Source organism: Ictalurus furcatus, chromosome 2 (genome assembly GCF_023375685.1).
Source record: "Ictalurus furcatus strain D&B chromosome 2, Billie_1.0, whole genome shotgun sequence".
Classification (NCBI taxonomy): domain Eukaryota; kingdom Metazoa; phylum Chordata; class Actinopteri; order Siluriformes; family Ictaluridae; genus Ictalurus; species Ictalurus furcatus.
Window position 1 is genome coordinate 38,898,970 of NC_071256.1, and position 15,000 is coordinate 38,913,969.

The 15,000-nt window shown below is 50.0% G+C and overlaps 1 protein-coding gene across 6 annotated transcripts in view; it reads right to left on the reverse strand.

The window, feature by feature from the left end:
• Positions 1-15,000, reverse strand: part of smg1 (SMG1 nonsense mediated mRNA decay associated PI3K related kinase) — a 44,800-nt gene that overhangs the window by 6,919 nt on the left and 22,881 nt on the right. For 4 of the 6 annotated variants that reach the window (XM_053618638.1, XM_053618629.1, XM_053618614.1 and 1 more), the window contains 31 exons: positions 14,813-15,000; positions 14,557-14,718; positions 14,320-14,474; positions 13,941-14,086; positions 13,370-13,574; positions 13,143-13,252; positions 12,820-12,964; positions 12,524-12,683; positions 12,320-12,440; positions 11,944-12,201; positions 11,513-11,779; positions 10,539-10,683; positions 10,269-10,407; positions 9,058-9,279; positions 8,785-8,965; positions 8,314-8,475; positions 7,877-8,100; positions 7,447-7,601; positions 7,026-7,248; positions 6,369-6,615; positions 5,413-5,642; positions 4,394-4,642; positions 4,085-4,223; positions 3,854-3,963; positions 3,541-3,762; positions 3,225-3,418; positions 2,877-3,049; positions 2,387-2,666; positions 1,498-1,770; positions 1,126-1,360; positions 749-975 (listed from right to left, as the gene is read on the reverse strand). The exon at positions 14,813-15,000 is cut by the window's right edge and continues 9 nt beyond it. In XM_053618638.1, coding sequence (XP_053474613.1) covers positions 749-975; positions 1,126-1,360; positions 1,498-1,770; positions 2,387-2,666; positions 2,877-3,049; positions 3,225-3,418; positions 3,541-3,762; positions 3,854-3,963; positions 4,085-4,223; positions 4,394-4,642; positions 5,413-5,642; positions 6,369-6,615; positions 7,026-7,248; positions 7,447-7,601; positions 7,877-8,100; positions 8,314-8,475; positions 8,785-8,965; positions 9,058-9,279; positions 10,269-10,407; positions 10,539-10,683; positions 11,513-11,779; positions 11,944-12,201; positions 12,320-12,440; positions 12,524-12,683; positions 12,820-12,964; positions 13,143-13,252; positions 13,370-13,574; positions 13,941-14,086; positions 14,320-14,474; positions 14,557-14,718; positions 14,813-15,000 — 5,947 coding nt within the window. The remainder of the gene's footprint in view (positions 1-748; positions 976-1,125; positions 1,361-1,497; positions 1,771-2,386; positions 2,667-2,876; positions 3,050-3,224; positions 3,419-3,540; positions 3,763-3,853; positions 3,964-4,084; positions 4,224-4,393; positions 4,643-5,412; positions 5,643-6,368; positions 6,616-7,025; positions 7,249-7,446; positions 7,602-7,876; positions 8,101-8,313; positions 8,476-8,784; positions 8,966-9,057; positions 9,280-10,268; positions 10,408-10,538; positions 10,684-11,512; positions 11,780-11,943; positions 12,202-12,319; positions 12,441-12,523; positions 12,684-12,819; positions 12,965-13,142; positions 13,253-13,369; positions 13,575-13,940; positions 14,087-14,319; positions 14,475-14,556; positions 14,719-14,812) is intronic. The other 2 variants (XM_053618648.1, XM_053618623.1) reach the window with 1 other exon arrangement.

Here is a 15,000-nt window from a genome sequence, read left to right on the forward strand (position 1 = left end):
GGTGTCCTCTCCACCCGGTGGGAGTATGACAACAATGCACAGTGAAGCGAGTGCTGTAGGGTAAAACACCCAACTATGCAAAGAAAACACTATTAAAGTTTGATGCGTTACCGCGGCAACAATATTTAAGATGCATGAGGAATCATTTTGCAATTCGACAATCAGCCGCATCTTGACCAAGTTCGAAGCGATTCGGGTAAACATAAAGACAAGTCTGTTGTAAGTCACACTTCTTGCTGCCAGTTGGTGGCGCTATGACAGTGCCTCACAGTACTCGCCAAAAGGGGAAAAAAAATAATCCTAAAAAAAACCAAATATAATATTCTGAGGAACACCACCACTACCACAATTTCCGTTCTAGTCTGCAAGGATTAAAATAAAGGAAACTGCTGTATACATCAATGACATTTTAATTATTATAAACTTTTTTTTTAGGAATGTGACATGATGCCACAAAAAAAAAGGAGTAAGCTTCAGATAACGGTGTGGACAAAACTGAAAAATATTAGTGTTGGGATTTGATGTTCTTAAATAATCTTTAAAAAGAAAAAAAATAATTGTTGACATGACGTGCACCGTCCTGCCTTAAACTGCTGCTTTCTACCAGCTGCCCCACGTTCGACCCCGCCCAGCTACGGTGTGAATCTTTCATTCCCCGTGTATTGTAAGATATAAATAAATAATGCTGGTTAAAACGTTTAAGACCTCTCTATCGTTACGCGACTACTCTTTAAAACACCGCCCTCACCTGGTGACCTGGAGGTAGTGCGCGTCCGCGTCCTCGTCCAGCCCCATGGCGGTGTTGCGGAGGTGAACCTGTAGCGCCTCCCCCAGGCCCTGCAGGGACACGCCGTCTGCACACTGCTCGATCAGAGAGTCCAGTTCAGACAGCATGCTCTCCAGAGTGCTCTCTCCCTTCAGCATGCAGCGCAGAGCTTCGGGGAAGATGATCTGACGGAAGTTGGTGTTCAGCTCCTGCAAAAGCAAGGGGTGCTGTTCAATTCTGGATTCTAGAACGGCACATCTGACGGGTAGCGCAGCTGCACGCGACGGGGTCGACGATGATAAAGTGCAGAGTGTATTCAATTCGAGTTAGGCACAGCGGAACAGCGGTCAGACGCTCACCTGTAGGCAGGTGTAGACCCCGTTGGCCAGGTAGACGGCCTGGGAGGTGTCCTCGGGGCTGAGGATGTCCAGGTCGTGGGACTGGAGCTGGCACTCTTTCAGCAGCTGCACCAGACACGTGACGTTTCCGCTCATGCTGCAGAGCTCCTCCAGAAACCAGGCTCCATCCCGGGACGTCAGCTCCACCAGCTGCTCTCCTGCGCTCGCCGCCGCACCCTCCATCACCAGGTTACGCCTGCAGGAAAAAAGAAGGGGGAGGGAACAAACCAAGGGTCAAAATTCAAAGTTCTTTCTTCTTCTATGGAAGAGCCTTTTTTTAAAGACTTGCCAGGTAAGCGAGAGAGAGCGAGAGAGAGAGAGAGAGAGAGAGACCTGGTAAGAGTGCAGAGGGCGGAGATGATGATCCCGGCCAGGCTGAAGGAGGCGAGCTCGGCGTCCTCGTGCAGGAAGACCTTGATGCAGCGCTCGATCTCCTGCAGCTGCTCCTCGCACACGGGCACGCTCGCTCCCTCCGCCTTCAGCCGCTCCACCTGACGTAGTAAGCGCGTGTTGGTCTCCGCCGCGTGGTGCTGCAGCGCCATCTCCACACTCGACACGAACTGACACGTGGCGGCCGGCGGTTGGGGGGCGAACTGCACCTCGTACCTGGACGCAGAGGCACGACAATGTCGAGAGGTCAGAGGTCAGGGGGTGGTTACTAGCGGACACTTAACACTAGACCTTCAGGAGAACGTTATAGTGGAAGGAATGTAAATGTATGAAACGGTTTGAAGTAGTAATCAGGGCTGGGGATTTTAACTTCAACACTGCAGGGAATCTCAAATTATACATCAAGTTTATTACAATTAAACGTCTTCCACTCCGACGCTTCTTTCATTTAACGACTACAAAAATAATCACTCCGTTTTTACACATTTCTTGCAGCTAGTCTATTCCAGTTTATTTACTGTTATTAACCTTCAGTAAAATATTCCTGTAAAAATTAAATGAACGTTATCTAACCCACTTTTCCCTCTTTATATACTCATAATGTTCATTAATAATTATTCTTCATTCTATAATGAAAATGTTTTCAGGATGTTTTAGTGTTTGCATCAATCTCGTTTGTTTTTTTAATAAAAGAGGATTTGCAGTCTGTCCGTCACTGACCACATCCAACATCACTGATTTTAGAGAGTTATGATACAATATTAAGTCGATGTTCTGTTTGGTTCTAGACCCGCAGTCGGGCAGTCCCGAGCTGTAGATGTGAGGGACTCACCGGTGATAGACGGCCTGGCAGTGCTCCACCGTCATGTCACACACCAGCTCCTCCATCCACTGCTTCCAGGTGTAGACCCTGTGGCGGTGCAGGACGGCGCGTGGGTACAGCAGGGCCACGGTGGCGTAGCTGTGCAGGTGCTCGAGGCAGGTGCGCAGTATGGAGCGGCGCTGCTGCAGGAGAGCGCTCACCTCCGCCTCCAGAGCCTCGCACTGGCTGATCAGGTGAGCCTGACCTGCGTTCTGCAGAAACGCCGTAGCGGGGACGTAGCTGGGCGGACCTGCACGCAGGGGAAGAGGAAAAATACGTTTTAAAAACGACATCGCACTTAGTCAATGACCTCAGCTGGAAATATCAAACCCAAGAAAATAAATAAATAAATAAATAAATAAATAAATAAATAAATAATCAATCAATCAATCAATCAATCAATCAATCTAGCACCGAGGTCCCAACGGGAGCCAAACCCCAGAAGCACAAGGCCGAGTACCGAGGTCTATGGGGCTGCTGATCTCCTGCAGCAGGCTGGCGAGCTGCGTGGCCTCCAGACTCCCAAACGCCGCCTGGTACTGAGAGATCCACTGGTCCAGATCCAACAGCTTGCTCTGGATGGCGTCCTGCACGGTCCTCTGTCTCGACTGCAGCTGCGTGTGCTCCGAATATCTAACACATCACGAGGGACGCGAGAGTTGATTATTTTCCTACAACAGCACGTCCCTGAAGTATTCTCTTCCCTTTACATCGCTGCAAACCGCTAGAAATATACGTTATCATACATAACCCTGAAAACTGAAACGGACGCCTTCTGACCAACCGGAATCCAGTTTCATTTACTGACCTGTGCTCCAGCGTGTGGATGGGGTGGTCCACTCTGCTGTCCGCTCCCTCCAGGAACTCCATCTCCTCCAGCAGCTTGCCCTGCGCCTTGTCCACCTGAGCGAGATGCTCCTGCAGGCTCAGGTACTCCTCCACGGCCATCTCCACCTGAGGCAGAACCGCCTGCATCTCGTCACGGTTCTTGAACCAGTTCACCTGCGCACAAAAAGCAACAACTGAGGGTTGAGCGTGCGGTGTACAGTATATAGAGCACAGTACAGTATTCATCTGCGGCCATTTCACACGTTGCCATGGAAACACCACGTCTGGACTCTCACCTTGATCTCGGCTACGCGTGAGGAGAACAGGCTGCGCGTGATGTCCCTCTCCATCTCCCTCTTGCTCTGCTTGTTCTCGGCCTGCTGTCCTCCTCCTCCTCCGTACACGGCCCCGGCGAACCCAACCTCTCCGCCCGCCGTCCAGTCCACCAGGGGGTCATACACAAACGCCTCCAGCAGGGTCAGGAGGGTCTCTCTGCCCCGACGCATCATCTGAATCACCTGAGGCACAGGAAGAGGAACCAGATGGTCAGAAACAACCAGAGCAGAACCGCGTCTTGGAGAAGGCTAACGAGACGGGTTAACCTCTCACCTGTTCGCAGGACAGTCTGAAGATTCCTTCCACTCCCGTCACTCCTAAAGCCGTCTCGATGTTGTGCGTCATGCGGAACGGAACCTTCTCAGGAACCCTCAGACTTTTCCCTGTTACCCCACACACACACACACACACACACACACACACACACACACACAGTGTCCATCAGGCGTTTGGCAGAAACGGCAGCAGGACTCCGAGCGTTACCTGCACAGGTGAGCGACTGACCTTTCTCGAAGCAGACGTTGTAGTCGATGTGCACCACCTCGCCGGTCGTCATGTCGATCAGCACGTTGTCCAGGTGACGGTCTCCTAAACCGATGATATAACCCACCATTGACATCACTGCAGTGGACCTGGCATACAACTGGGGGTTGGGGCACACGGAGACCGAAAATTAATAACATGAGAGAGAGAGAGAGAGAGAGAGAGAGAGAGAGAGAGAGAGAGAGAGAGAGAGAGAGAAGAGGAGGAGGAGGAGGGTGGTTGGATTCCCTCTTGAAAGCCTGCACAGGTAAGAGAAGAAGCCACGCTCACCTGTGTGACCCTCCACCACTCGCTGGGCGTGGTACACGAGCACCACAGCTCCTTGGCCAGCAGGTTAGGGGGCGTGGCCTCCATCAGCTCCCGCAACACGTCCCTCATGACGCTGAGCGGCCAGTCACGGCGCGACACGTCCAGGCTGAGACCCACCGCTTTCAGAGCCGGCCCGATCTTACTGTAGTAGAGCTCGCTGGGGCGCGGAACCATGGGCAGGTTCTGTGGCTGCTGGAACGAGTCCTGAGCCTGAAGTTCACAAAAAATTAATACTTTTTTTTTTTTTTTTTTTTTTAAATAAACCCCATCAGAGAATAAGCATACTACTGATAACTGTTTGAGAAAAAGATCTTAAAATAATTCCCAGCAACACAGCAGTGCTGCGTTTAAAAAGAAAAACCGTTCGATGTTTGTTTAATGTCTAGAAACTTGATTATTTTATAATATTTTAAAAAAATGAAAAGAAATTTAACATTGAAAGGGAAACATTTTTAAATCGAATATTTTTTTTTCTACAATTTTAACCGATTAAAAAACTCTAAGATCAAATAAACCTCCATATCTTTTCATTTTGCAAGAGAGAGAGAGATGACGTCACTCAGGACACCTGCATTACATCATGATAATTCACAGCCTTACTTTATTTACCGGAACGTTTTTCGCTGCTAGCTTTGTTTTAAATAAAGCTCAGAAGGCGGCGTATAGGTGCATTAGAACGATGATGTGTGATGAGTTGTGAGATATTGGACATATTTCCAACTCTGACTTTATAACCCCCCGCGTTCCGTGTGTTCGAGCAGCTCAGTAGATTAGACCCTTCAGTAAAGGAAACAACTCCAGCGTGTACTTTAAGCCCAGTGGTCCTGCATCAGCGACCTTATTCTCTACTTTTAGGAATTTCCTGGAAAGCTGTTTGATTTTATTTATTTAATCATTACATTATTGTGAATGAAACTAAAGAAATCTGGCAGGGACTCTACAGGAGCGAGCGAGAGAGGACACGAGCGAGCGAGACAGACCTTCTGAGCCTGAAGCACAGCCTCGCGCTGCTGCCAGCGCTTGTAGAGGCCGAACAGAGGCGTGGCTCCGTCCACCCACTGGATGAGACCCGAGCGAGTGCCGAGGGGCGTGACCGAGTAGTGACGGGCGTGGAAGCGTGGACTCTCCTGCTGGTTTACTTTAGTGAACATCGTGTTCACTATGGACAAGAACTGCATGATCCTCTCATCTAAATGCAAATCCTCCAAACCTGAGAGAGAGAGAGAGAGAGAGAGAGAGAGACACACAGACAGACAGAAGGAAGGAGAGAGAGAGAGGTGGAGCCTTCATAATAAATTCCATTATTTAACAATTATTTAAATATAATTCACCTAATACGTTGACAAAAGAGCGTCACATTTAAAAATAAAATTATAAAATGAAATATGTCTTGAGTAATTTTAAAAACACATTCATTGGAGTCGCCCAAGAAATCCAATTGACTTCCTTCATGTAAATAAAACACGTTTTTAACAAAGTGACAGATTTCTACAGGAAACACACACACAGAGAGAGAGAGAGAGAGAGAGAGAGGGAGGGAGGGAGGGGGAGAGAGCAAGAGAGAGAGAGAGAGGGGGGGAGGAGAGAGAGAGAGAGAGAGAGAGAGAGAGGGGGGGGAGGGAGGGAGAGAGAGCAAGAGAGAGAGAGAGAGAGAGAGAGAGAGAGGGGGGGGGGAGGGAGAGAGAGAGAGGGGGGGGGAGGGAGGGAGAGAGAGCAAGAGAGAGAGAGAGAGAGAGGGGGGGGAGAGAGAGAGAGAGAGAGAGAGAGAGAGAGAGAGAGATTGAGAGAGAGAGAGGGGGGGGGGGAGGGAGGGAGAGAGAGAGAGAGAGAGAGAGAGAGGGGGGGGGAGGGAGGGAGAGAGAGCAAGAGAGAGAGAGAGAGAGAGAGAGAGAGAGAGAGAGAGAGAGAGAACCATGCGAGATCTCTCCTGACTGACCTTTGAAGAGGTACGGGTAGTTTTTCCCGTCAGAGCCGAGGAAGTAAAGTTTTTTGGGCTTGGTCTTGGTGGGCAGGATGGTGATGGTGTTGCCGACGTTGTGGATGGTGACGGTGTCGGTGGCAGACACCTCTCCTGGAAGAGCCATCTCCGTGTGGGTCATGGAGCCCAGGCGAGGACTGATCTCCTCCAGGCGCAGGAGGTAACTCGCTCGCTTCTGAGCTCGCTGCTGCAGACTCAACATGATCTGGTACAGGACGAGGAGCAGAAGGGGTGGCAGCGAGCGTGCACACACACACACACACACACACACACACACACACACACACTTAGTTTTCTTTTTCTAGCATAGAACTCTAAAATTGTGTAGGATGAAAGGTATAAACAAAAAAAGAAATAAAAGGAAAAAAAGAAAGAAAAATACCAGAAACAACAAACAATAAAAAGAACAAAAACAAAAAGAGGGATGGAGTAAAAAGAAAGAAACACGAACAAGACCGTAGAAAAAGAAATAGAAAAACAAAAAAGTAACAAGAAAGAATGAAAGGCGAAGAGAGAAAGAAGAGGAGAGAAAAAAGAGAAAAAAAAAAAAAAAAAAGAAACTGCATCGCAACATCAGGTTCCAGCATGCAAATGTAACAGGGCTGAAGTTCTGACCTGTTTGAACGGAACCCAGCTGTTGGCGGGGTTGGCTGGGTTCTGCGGGTTCCTCAGTCGCTCCAGAGCGCTGTAAATGGCGTCTCCATACGTCTCCTGGAACCACGTCTCGTGAGGAGTCTCCGCGGCGGCGGCGGTGATGCTGCGCACATGATCCAGAGCGAAGACTACGGGCCGCATCAGCGCCGAATGTTTCTCCCTCATGATGGCCACCTTCTCCTCCCTGAAACATCACCACACCACGGGTCAGAGGAACATCAGCACCGCGCCACGGGTCAGAGGAACATCAGCATCGCGCCATGGGTCAGAGGAACATCAGCATCGCGCCATGGGTCAGAGGAACATCAGCACCGCTCCACGGGTCATTATACTGACCCAATAACATTTTCAAAAACCCACAGAGTGTGATCAGAGCTCTTACTTGCGCAGCGTGTTGTTGTTCTGGACTCTCTTGACTTCGTCCTCGAGCTGCTGGATCCTGCGCAGAACGTGCATGTGCTGCTGCTGCAGGACTCCCAACCACAACTCGTCCCACAGCACGGTGACCCTGCGCAGCTCCCCAACCAGCATCTGCACCTACACACACACACACACACACACACACACACACACACACACACACACACAGTGTGAAGGTCGGCAGGTCTGAAAAATGGCTGCCTTACACAACGTTCACTCAAGATTAGCCCCGCCCACGCTGAAGAAGAATAGCTGGAGAATTACCAGAGTAACTTAAAGTGCTCCTGTTTCAGTAACAGGGTTAATTCTCTGGGGCAGGTATAGGCCAATCGGTACAGGGGCAGGGATTAGGGTCAGGGTCTCTGGGACAGGGTTTATGGCAGGCATCGTACCTGTTGGACCATGGTGGGGTTAGCTGCGGAGAGCGTGTCCACGATCTTGCTGTAGCAGTCCTGCATCATGGCCTGGTCCTCGATGGAGCAAAGTCCCAGCTCGTCTCCTCGCCCGCTATCCTGAGACGCAGGGGGACTCCCGCCTTCACCCTCCCCCCCACACAGATCCTCGCCCGGCATGTTCCCCAACAGAGTGGGCAGAGCCGAGGGCAGCTTCGTACCTGCTACACACACACACACACACACACACACACACACACACACCCCGAAATCAGATCTACAAAATAGCAGCAACCGTATATCTGTAGTACGGTTTAGTATTGTAGTGTCGAGGTATGGGACGGGGACGAGGCGGAGTGCTGCTTTCCTCACAAAATAATTCCAATCTTCTTGCTCGAAAAATCAAACTGTACAAGGTAGTGTGTAAGTGTGTGTACCTGCGGTCTGAGCCTCGCCCCCGAGTGAGATGGAGCCGACGATAGCGGGGTAGAGGATGAGGTGAGGGGAGTCCTGGGCTACGCGACACAGCAGGCTGCAGATGCTCTGCCGGATGTAGGCCTCGGGGTGGTTCAGTCTGGAGAACAGCTGCGGGATGATGCCTTCAAAAATAAACAAACACAGCAGGACAGTCACAACACAGTTCCTACTTCAGGAGTCTCGCAGATGGTCCACAACATTAAATGCAACTATAAACGGTTAAAAAGTATGACACGTCATTTATAAGTTAAAAACGGCACTTGTGGAATAAGAGGTATGAAACGCTCCGGGACGTGCCGCTGTAGGAAACTCCTCAGCTTCAGGGTGTTGAGAGGAACTCCACTTCAAACTACCTTGTCGTTGATTAGTTTCCTACAACAGTACACACCCCACGGTCGTGGTTTAATCCTCGCATGGGCCACGGTTCTCACCTCTCCAGGGCGCGGTGGGCGTGGAGGCCAGCCCGAGCTCCAGCCCCTCCCTCAGCTCTCCGGCGTGCTTCACTAGCAGGCGCAGCAGGCGCAGAGTCGCCATCACGATCACGTCGTCGCTGCTCTGCTTACTGCTCTGAGGGTTCAGCAGAAGTTTGGGGTCGTCCTCGTCGATGGGCGTCTGCAGGAGAGGAGCGGAGCAGGTCTGAGCCACGCCTCAGGAGAAAGTGCGGCTTTATTCTAAACAATGACGAGGACGATGAAGTTACTCACCTGTCCGGCGTTGAGCTTCAGGAAGGTGAAATAAGCCCTGCAGGAGACACGGTAGAGGCTGAAGATGCGGTCCACCACCCGCCTCCACACCCGGATCAGCCCCTCCGTCACGCCGTCCTCCACCTCCGCCAACCACGGGCACGAGCTCAACAGCTGCCTCCAGATCACGTCCACCATATCGTCCTCGTCATCCTCTTCGTTCTGCAGAGCCATGTCCTCATCCTGGGGACGGACACACGCATAAACCCTCAACGGTTTATTATTTATATTAGTCAAAGTCCGGCAATCTCTTACTGTGGAACACGTGACAGGAGAGCGGCATCACGGCATAAATTATAGAAGAGCCAATCAGGTTACAATATGCAAATGTCTTGAGCAATACCGGTTTTAATAGTGAAGGCAGAGGGTAAACTTTTCATCTGCATATTCGTATAATCTCAAAAAAATAAAGAAAGAAGAATAATAAAATTAATTAATAAAAAAAGTGTGTAGCTCCTTATTTAAAAACGTTAGCTAGCACACAAAGTCACCCAAAATTAAAGTTATAAAATACATCAACCAATCAAGTTGCAGTATGAAAATGTCGAGCAACTCCAATGTACAAAAAGTAACTATGTTCTTTGTCTCACATACATCCCTATACATCCCTATACAGCTCTATACATCCCTGTACAGCTCTATACATCCCTGTACAGCTCTATACAGATCTATACAGCCCTATACAGCTCTATATATCTCCATAGAGACATAGATATGTAGATACATAGAGATTACAAGAAAACTTGAATTTTGCTCAGCTTTTAAACTCATGGCTCCGATTCATTTTCCTTCTTCTTCTTCTTAACTAAATCAGCAGTCATAGATGAACATTTGGGAAACTAAAATTCTACCAATTAAGGTAAAAATCCAGAACCAAACAACTTTCAGAAACAAAAATAAATAAGAATAATAAACACAAAAATCCTCCCCCAGAGACATTTATAAAACCAGGATTTTTGGAGATAGAGGAAAACTTAAAAGCCCCCTCCCAAGCAGAAAAGTAAAGTTTTCCTGCTAAAAATGATGAAGTTACATCGATCACGTCCACACACACACACACACACACACACACACAGCACTGAAAGTCCTTCACGTGCAGAAACGTGGAGCTTTTTTTTTTTTTTTTTTAGTTTCAGCCACATCACAGCGCGCCACATCCTGCATTTCCCCACCTGAATTCCAGCTGGTCGACACATGGCCTGGCCCAGGATGCTGAATATGGTCTCCTTGTCCTCGTCGTTGGTGCCAGACGGCAGAAGCTCCTCGATCTCCTTCTTCTCTCCCGGCAGCAGAGGAACCCCTTCTCCTTGACTAGAGAAACGAGCAGGACGTGATGTTACACCGCTGACCAGGAGAGGTACGTTATTATAAAACAGTCTTTAGAGATTTAACACACACACACACACACACACACACACACACACACACACACACACACACACCTTGCATTATCGACGACTTTCCGGCCCCATCTGTATGCCCAGCTCGCTAAAGCAGCCCAGGATTTGGCCACTTCAGGCGCCTGGCTAGCAGAGAGCTGGTACAGCTGGCCCAGGACAAAGTCCGCTTCCCCGACTCCTACACTCACTGACGAGAGGAGAAACAACACTAGAGGAGCAATCACGGACAAGGCTCGCACGCTACATGACATTTCACCAGGAGAGTTCTGCCTTCTACCGAAATAAACACGACCTCTCCATGTCTAGCTGCACTGGTCTGTGGAGGAAGGAGAAATGAACGGGACGTATAGCGTGCAGAAACGCAGCTATTTTTATCAATCTGCAGGACTGTCTCAGTGTGTATCCTGGGAAACTCATCATCTGTGCGTCATTTAAATGTTAGTTTTTACACTGAAGGGTCGCAGGGTGCACATGTAGCAGCAGGGGCGGAGCCAACAGAGCAATCTGCTTAGCGAGCTAGCTGTCATTATGCAGTACGAGAGCGGCCTCTAGAGGCGAAATAAAAACCATCACTGACATTTAGTTGCGTTATTTGAAGTGTTTTTTGATTAATTTTGTGTCTTCTTTACTTCAATATTTATCAATAGTTAACATACGTTAATATTTATATATCGTATGTTTTCACGGTACAGTAAGCACTGTATTTTCGTAATAAATTTCAACAATATTTCACTCCGAGTGTCGTGTTTTCATCCAGTATCGATTTTAAAAACTAAAATCGCTTCTCGGCAGGTACCGCCCAACTTAGTCAAGGGTAAAACCCGTTATGGGTCGACCTCTATAACGTAGCGTTGATCTGATTTAACATGCGTGCTACACAACGCAACACATCGTGATATAAAGTCTAACCTAACGCGATACATTCCGTGACGTTACACAACGTACACCAACTTATGTAAGAATGTAGCGTGGAGAAAAGAGAAGCTGTGTGCGCAGTACATGGAGGCAGCAGGTACCTGTGGTCTCGGTGGTGATGCGCAGTATACCCTGCTCCTCCACGGGCAGCTCCAGCAGGGCGGTGATGTTCTTGCTGAGGGCCGACGGTGGTCCGCTGCTGTTTCTCTTCACCGCCTGTTTGAGCTGAGGCGTCAAGTCCTTCCAGTCGGCCAGCAGCCACTTACACAGCGTGAGGATGGAGCGGCAAGCGGCGCGCTCGCACTTCCCCGAGCGGCAGTAGGAAAGCGCACACGAGCTCAGCATCTCCATAGCAGCCACAGACTGACCTGGGGGTAGAAGGCGGGGTTTCTAGTGTTCGTAGAAAAGACCGTGGACGCTTAAACGCACATATGATTAACATATGACCCAGGATAAACTTTTTTTTTTTTAAATATTGAAATATATAAAATGTAAAATGCCCGTGTACGCGTGTGTTGCCATCTTGTTATACCTGCAGTGAACAGCACTTTAGCCCTCTCGATCTTCAGCTCAGGTCCCCATTTCTCCCCCACTGCGCCCTCTAGGGACAGCTGCCTGAAGCTGTGCACCAGGTCCGAGGGCTCCGGGTCGTCGTCGTCGTCGTCTGCGGACGGTTTGCTGCACTGAGCGAGGAGGCGCGTGGCCAGAGCGAGGTTCCCCTGCTTACGAGCAAACTTGACCGCCGTCAGACACAGCTCCACCAGGTGAGAGTCCACAGGACTAGACACGCCTACAGCAGTTTATTAAAAAAATATATCATTAAAACACGACGACGTCATCGACCGTTACCATACCGAGGAATCAGAACGAAAACAAACGAAAGACACGGACGTCAAACACAATCCAACCTCTGAGCTTTAGGAAGAGCTGCCTCTGAAACGTGCTGTACCGGAGCGCGTGGAGCCACGGCTGAACGTCCTGCTGCTTACACGTGCTCAGAGCGTCGCTGAACAGCGGGATCAGACATTCCTAAAGACGGAAACGACATCGTTAGCGACGCGTTACGGGATCCGCGGTAAAACGAACACGGCGTACGGCCGCGCCTGCCTGACCTCGGAGGGGTGCTGACTGCACAGCGAGGTCTCCAAAGAGCTGGTGCAGTGGAGCTGCAGCGTTCCCAGGGTGGGCAGCGAGTCGCACAGGGTGAGCGTGGACAGACGCAGGGGTCCCAGAGCGATCCGGCCCGTCTGCTTCAGGTACTTCACCAGAGTGCTGACGAGGTTGACGGGAAAAGGACATTGAGACGGTGGGTTCCACGAGGGTTCTCCAGATGGTTAACGGTTACTAAAATCGTACTAGATTGAACCGGTACTACAGTGGGTAAATTTGAGCAGTTAACGGAACTCACTCTGATGAAGGAAGAACTTTCTGGTCCTGCTCGTGACCGGCTGATGTGATGGCTCCTACAGCGCTCCTCAGCAGCTGAACCTCGATGGCCTTCTGCAGCTCTGAGGGATCAGGACTGAGTACAGCAGGAAGGAGCCGCTTCAGATCTGTAAGCGCACACACACACACACACACACACACACACACAGTTCAGGCAAGTTCCCCATCACGAAGCCCATCAGGTAATCAACAATTAAGCGTTTCACATATTAAACTGGAAGTTTCAGGGGAAGGTAAACTGAGCACTTCCAGAAGCTGAGATCAGGATCATCAGATCATCAGTACCTAGTTTGTCCTTCGTGTTGGAGTTGAGGAGGCCGTAATCTTCTCCAGGAAGCAGCTCCAACTGCACACGGCATTCTGGGAAATCTCCGTCCTCGAACCTGCTCAGAGCTCTGACCCACACACACACACACACACACACACACACACACACACACACAGAGATCAGAACCCACAGGACGTCCTGTATAAGCCTTGTGCGCGACACTGGACGTTAGAGTGCTGCTCACTTGACGTAGTTGAAGTCGGTCTTGAGGTTGACGGTGGCCGAGCTGTTGCTGTTCTTTTTAAGCGCCATCACGCTGGCCTGCCACTCCTGCACCGACGCCCAGTCGCTCAGAGCCACGTAACACTCGCACGCCTTATTGGCCAGGAAGTTCAGGACCTCAGAGGAACACTCGCTGGACTTCAACAGCACCGTCTTCTTAACGTCTCCTACACACAGACACACACACACAGAGAGAGAGAGAGAGAGAGAGAGAGAGAGAGAGAGAGAGAGAGAGAGAGATACAAAAGGAGACTGTCAAATTAATGTCAAGTCTGAAAGAATTTCCTCACGTTTTAAATCTCACCCATTTTACATTTTTAACGGCGCCGTTCCACCGCACGGTACAGCTCGACCAGACTCCGCTCGCTTTTTTGGGGATTTCCACTGTGGGTAGTACCTGGTAGCTTTTTTTGGATACCAACTTGACTGTGTTAAAGCAAACTCAGAAACGTAACGCGAGTCGAGCAGTACCGCGGAGTGGAAAAGTGACGTGTTTTTTAAATAAAAAAAATGAAAGATAAAAAACGTCTCACCGTTTCCTGTATGTTTTGGACTGGAGCTGTTGCCTGTGCCCGAGTTGGCGAGCTTCAGTAAGGATCTGTCGAAGCCTTTGATGGAGCAGTCGACCCCCGTGACAGCACACAGCTGCTCCTGATATTCCAGAGCCGCTTTCTCGAACCTAGGACGCGTCGGGATACAGATTTACTGCAAGCGTCCGCTGTTATCTACTCGAATATCTGTTTAATAAACTGAACACGTGATAGACTTTCAAAGTGGAATTAGGTCGTCTTCAGCACAGCACGCTTTGACACAATTACTTTTTTTTTTAAAGGGGGGAGGGGTCATAGCAAACTAATGAAAACAACCACCCTAATCTGTGCACTAAACGGTGAATGTTTAAGTGTAACTCACTTCCCCTCGGCCTGCAGGGCTACGGAGCCCACCCACGCCAAGCTCTTCCCCATGTGGGCCGAACTCCACGCTGCCAAACCCTGGATGGCTTCAGGACAGCGCAGCTCACACAGAGCCTCCACCAGCATGGTGATGGGAACCTCCATCTCAGGGCCCTGCAGGAACAGTGGAGACCAGGACGTGACTCAAATTACACCTGTGTTTCGGCATTCGTTTAATCGAAAGCGTCTGACGAACCTGCGCGCTGCTGTTCTTGATCTCGGTGAGCAGGTCGAAGCCGTGGCGGATGGTGACCGCCGGCTGGCCGGACATGAGCCCCACCCTCATCAGAGCCAGGCGGATCCTCGTCAGCCAATCCTGGCAAGTCTGACGGTTGGTGTGGAAAAAGGTTCTGATGCCCTGGAGAACAGGAGGAGAGGGTGCTTTTAAGTAGGACAAAAATAAATAAATAAAAGTGAAGGAAAGTGAGACAGGTGTCGCAGGTGTCTGTTACCTTGGGCGGGGCGGTGAGGGCGTTGGCGCAGCCTTCGTAAGCGTTGTACATGAGCTTCTCGAGGTTCTCCAGGAACTGCAGCAGCAGAGCCAGGCGGAGCTGGTTGGTGTGGTGACCTTCATCACTCTCTCCTCCACTCCACTGACTCAGCTCCTGTTCACTGTTCAGACTGTGAGCCGCCAGACTGC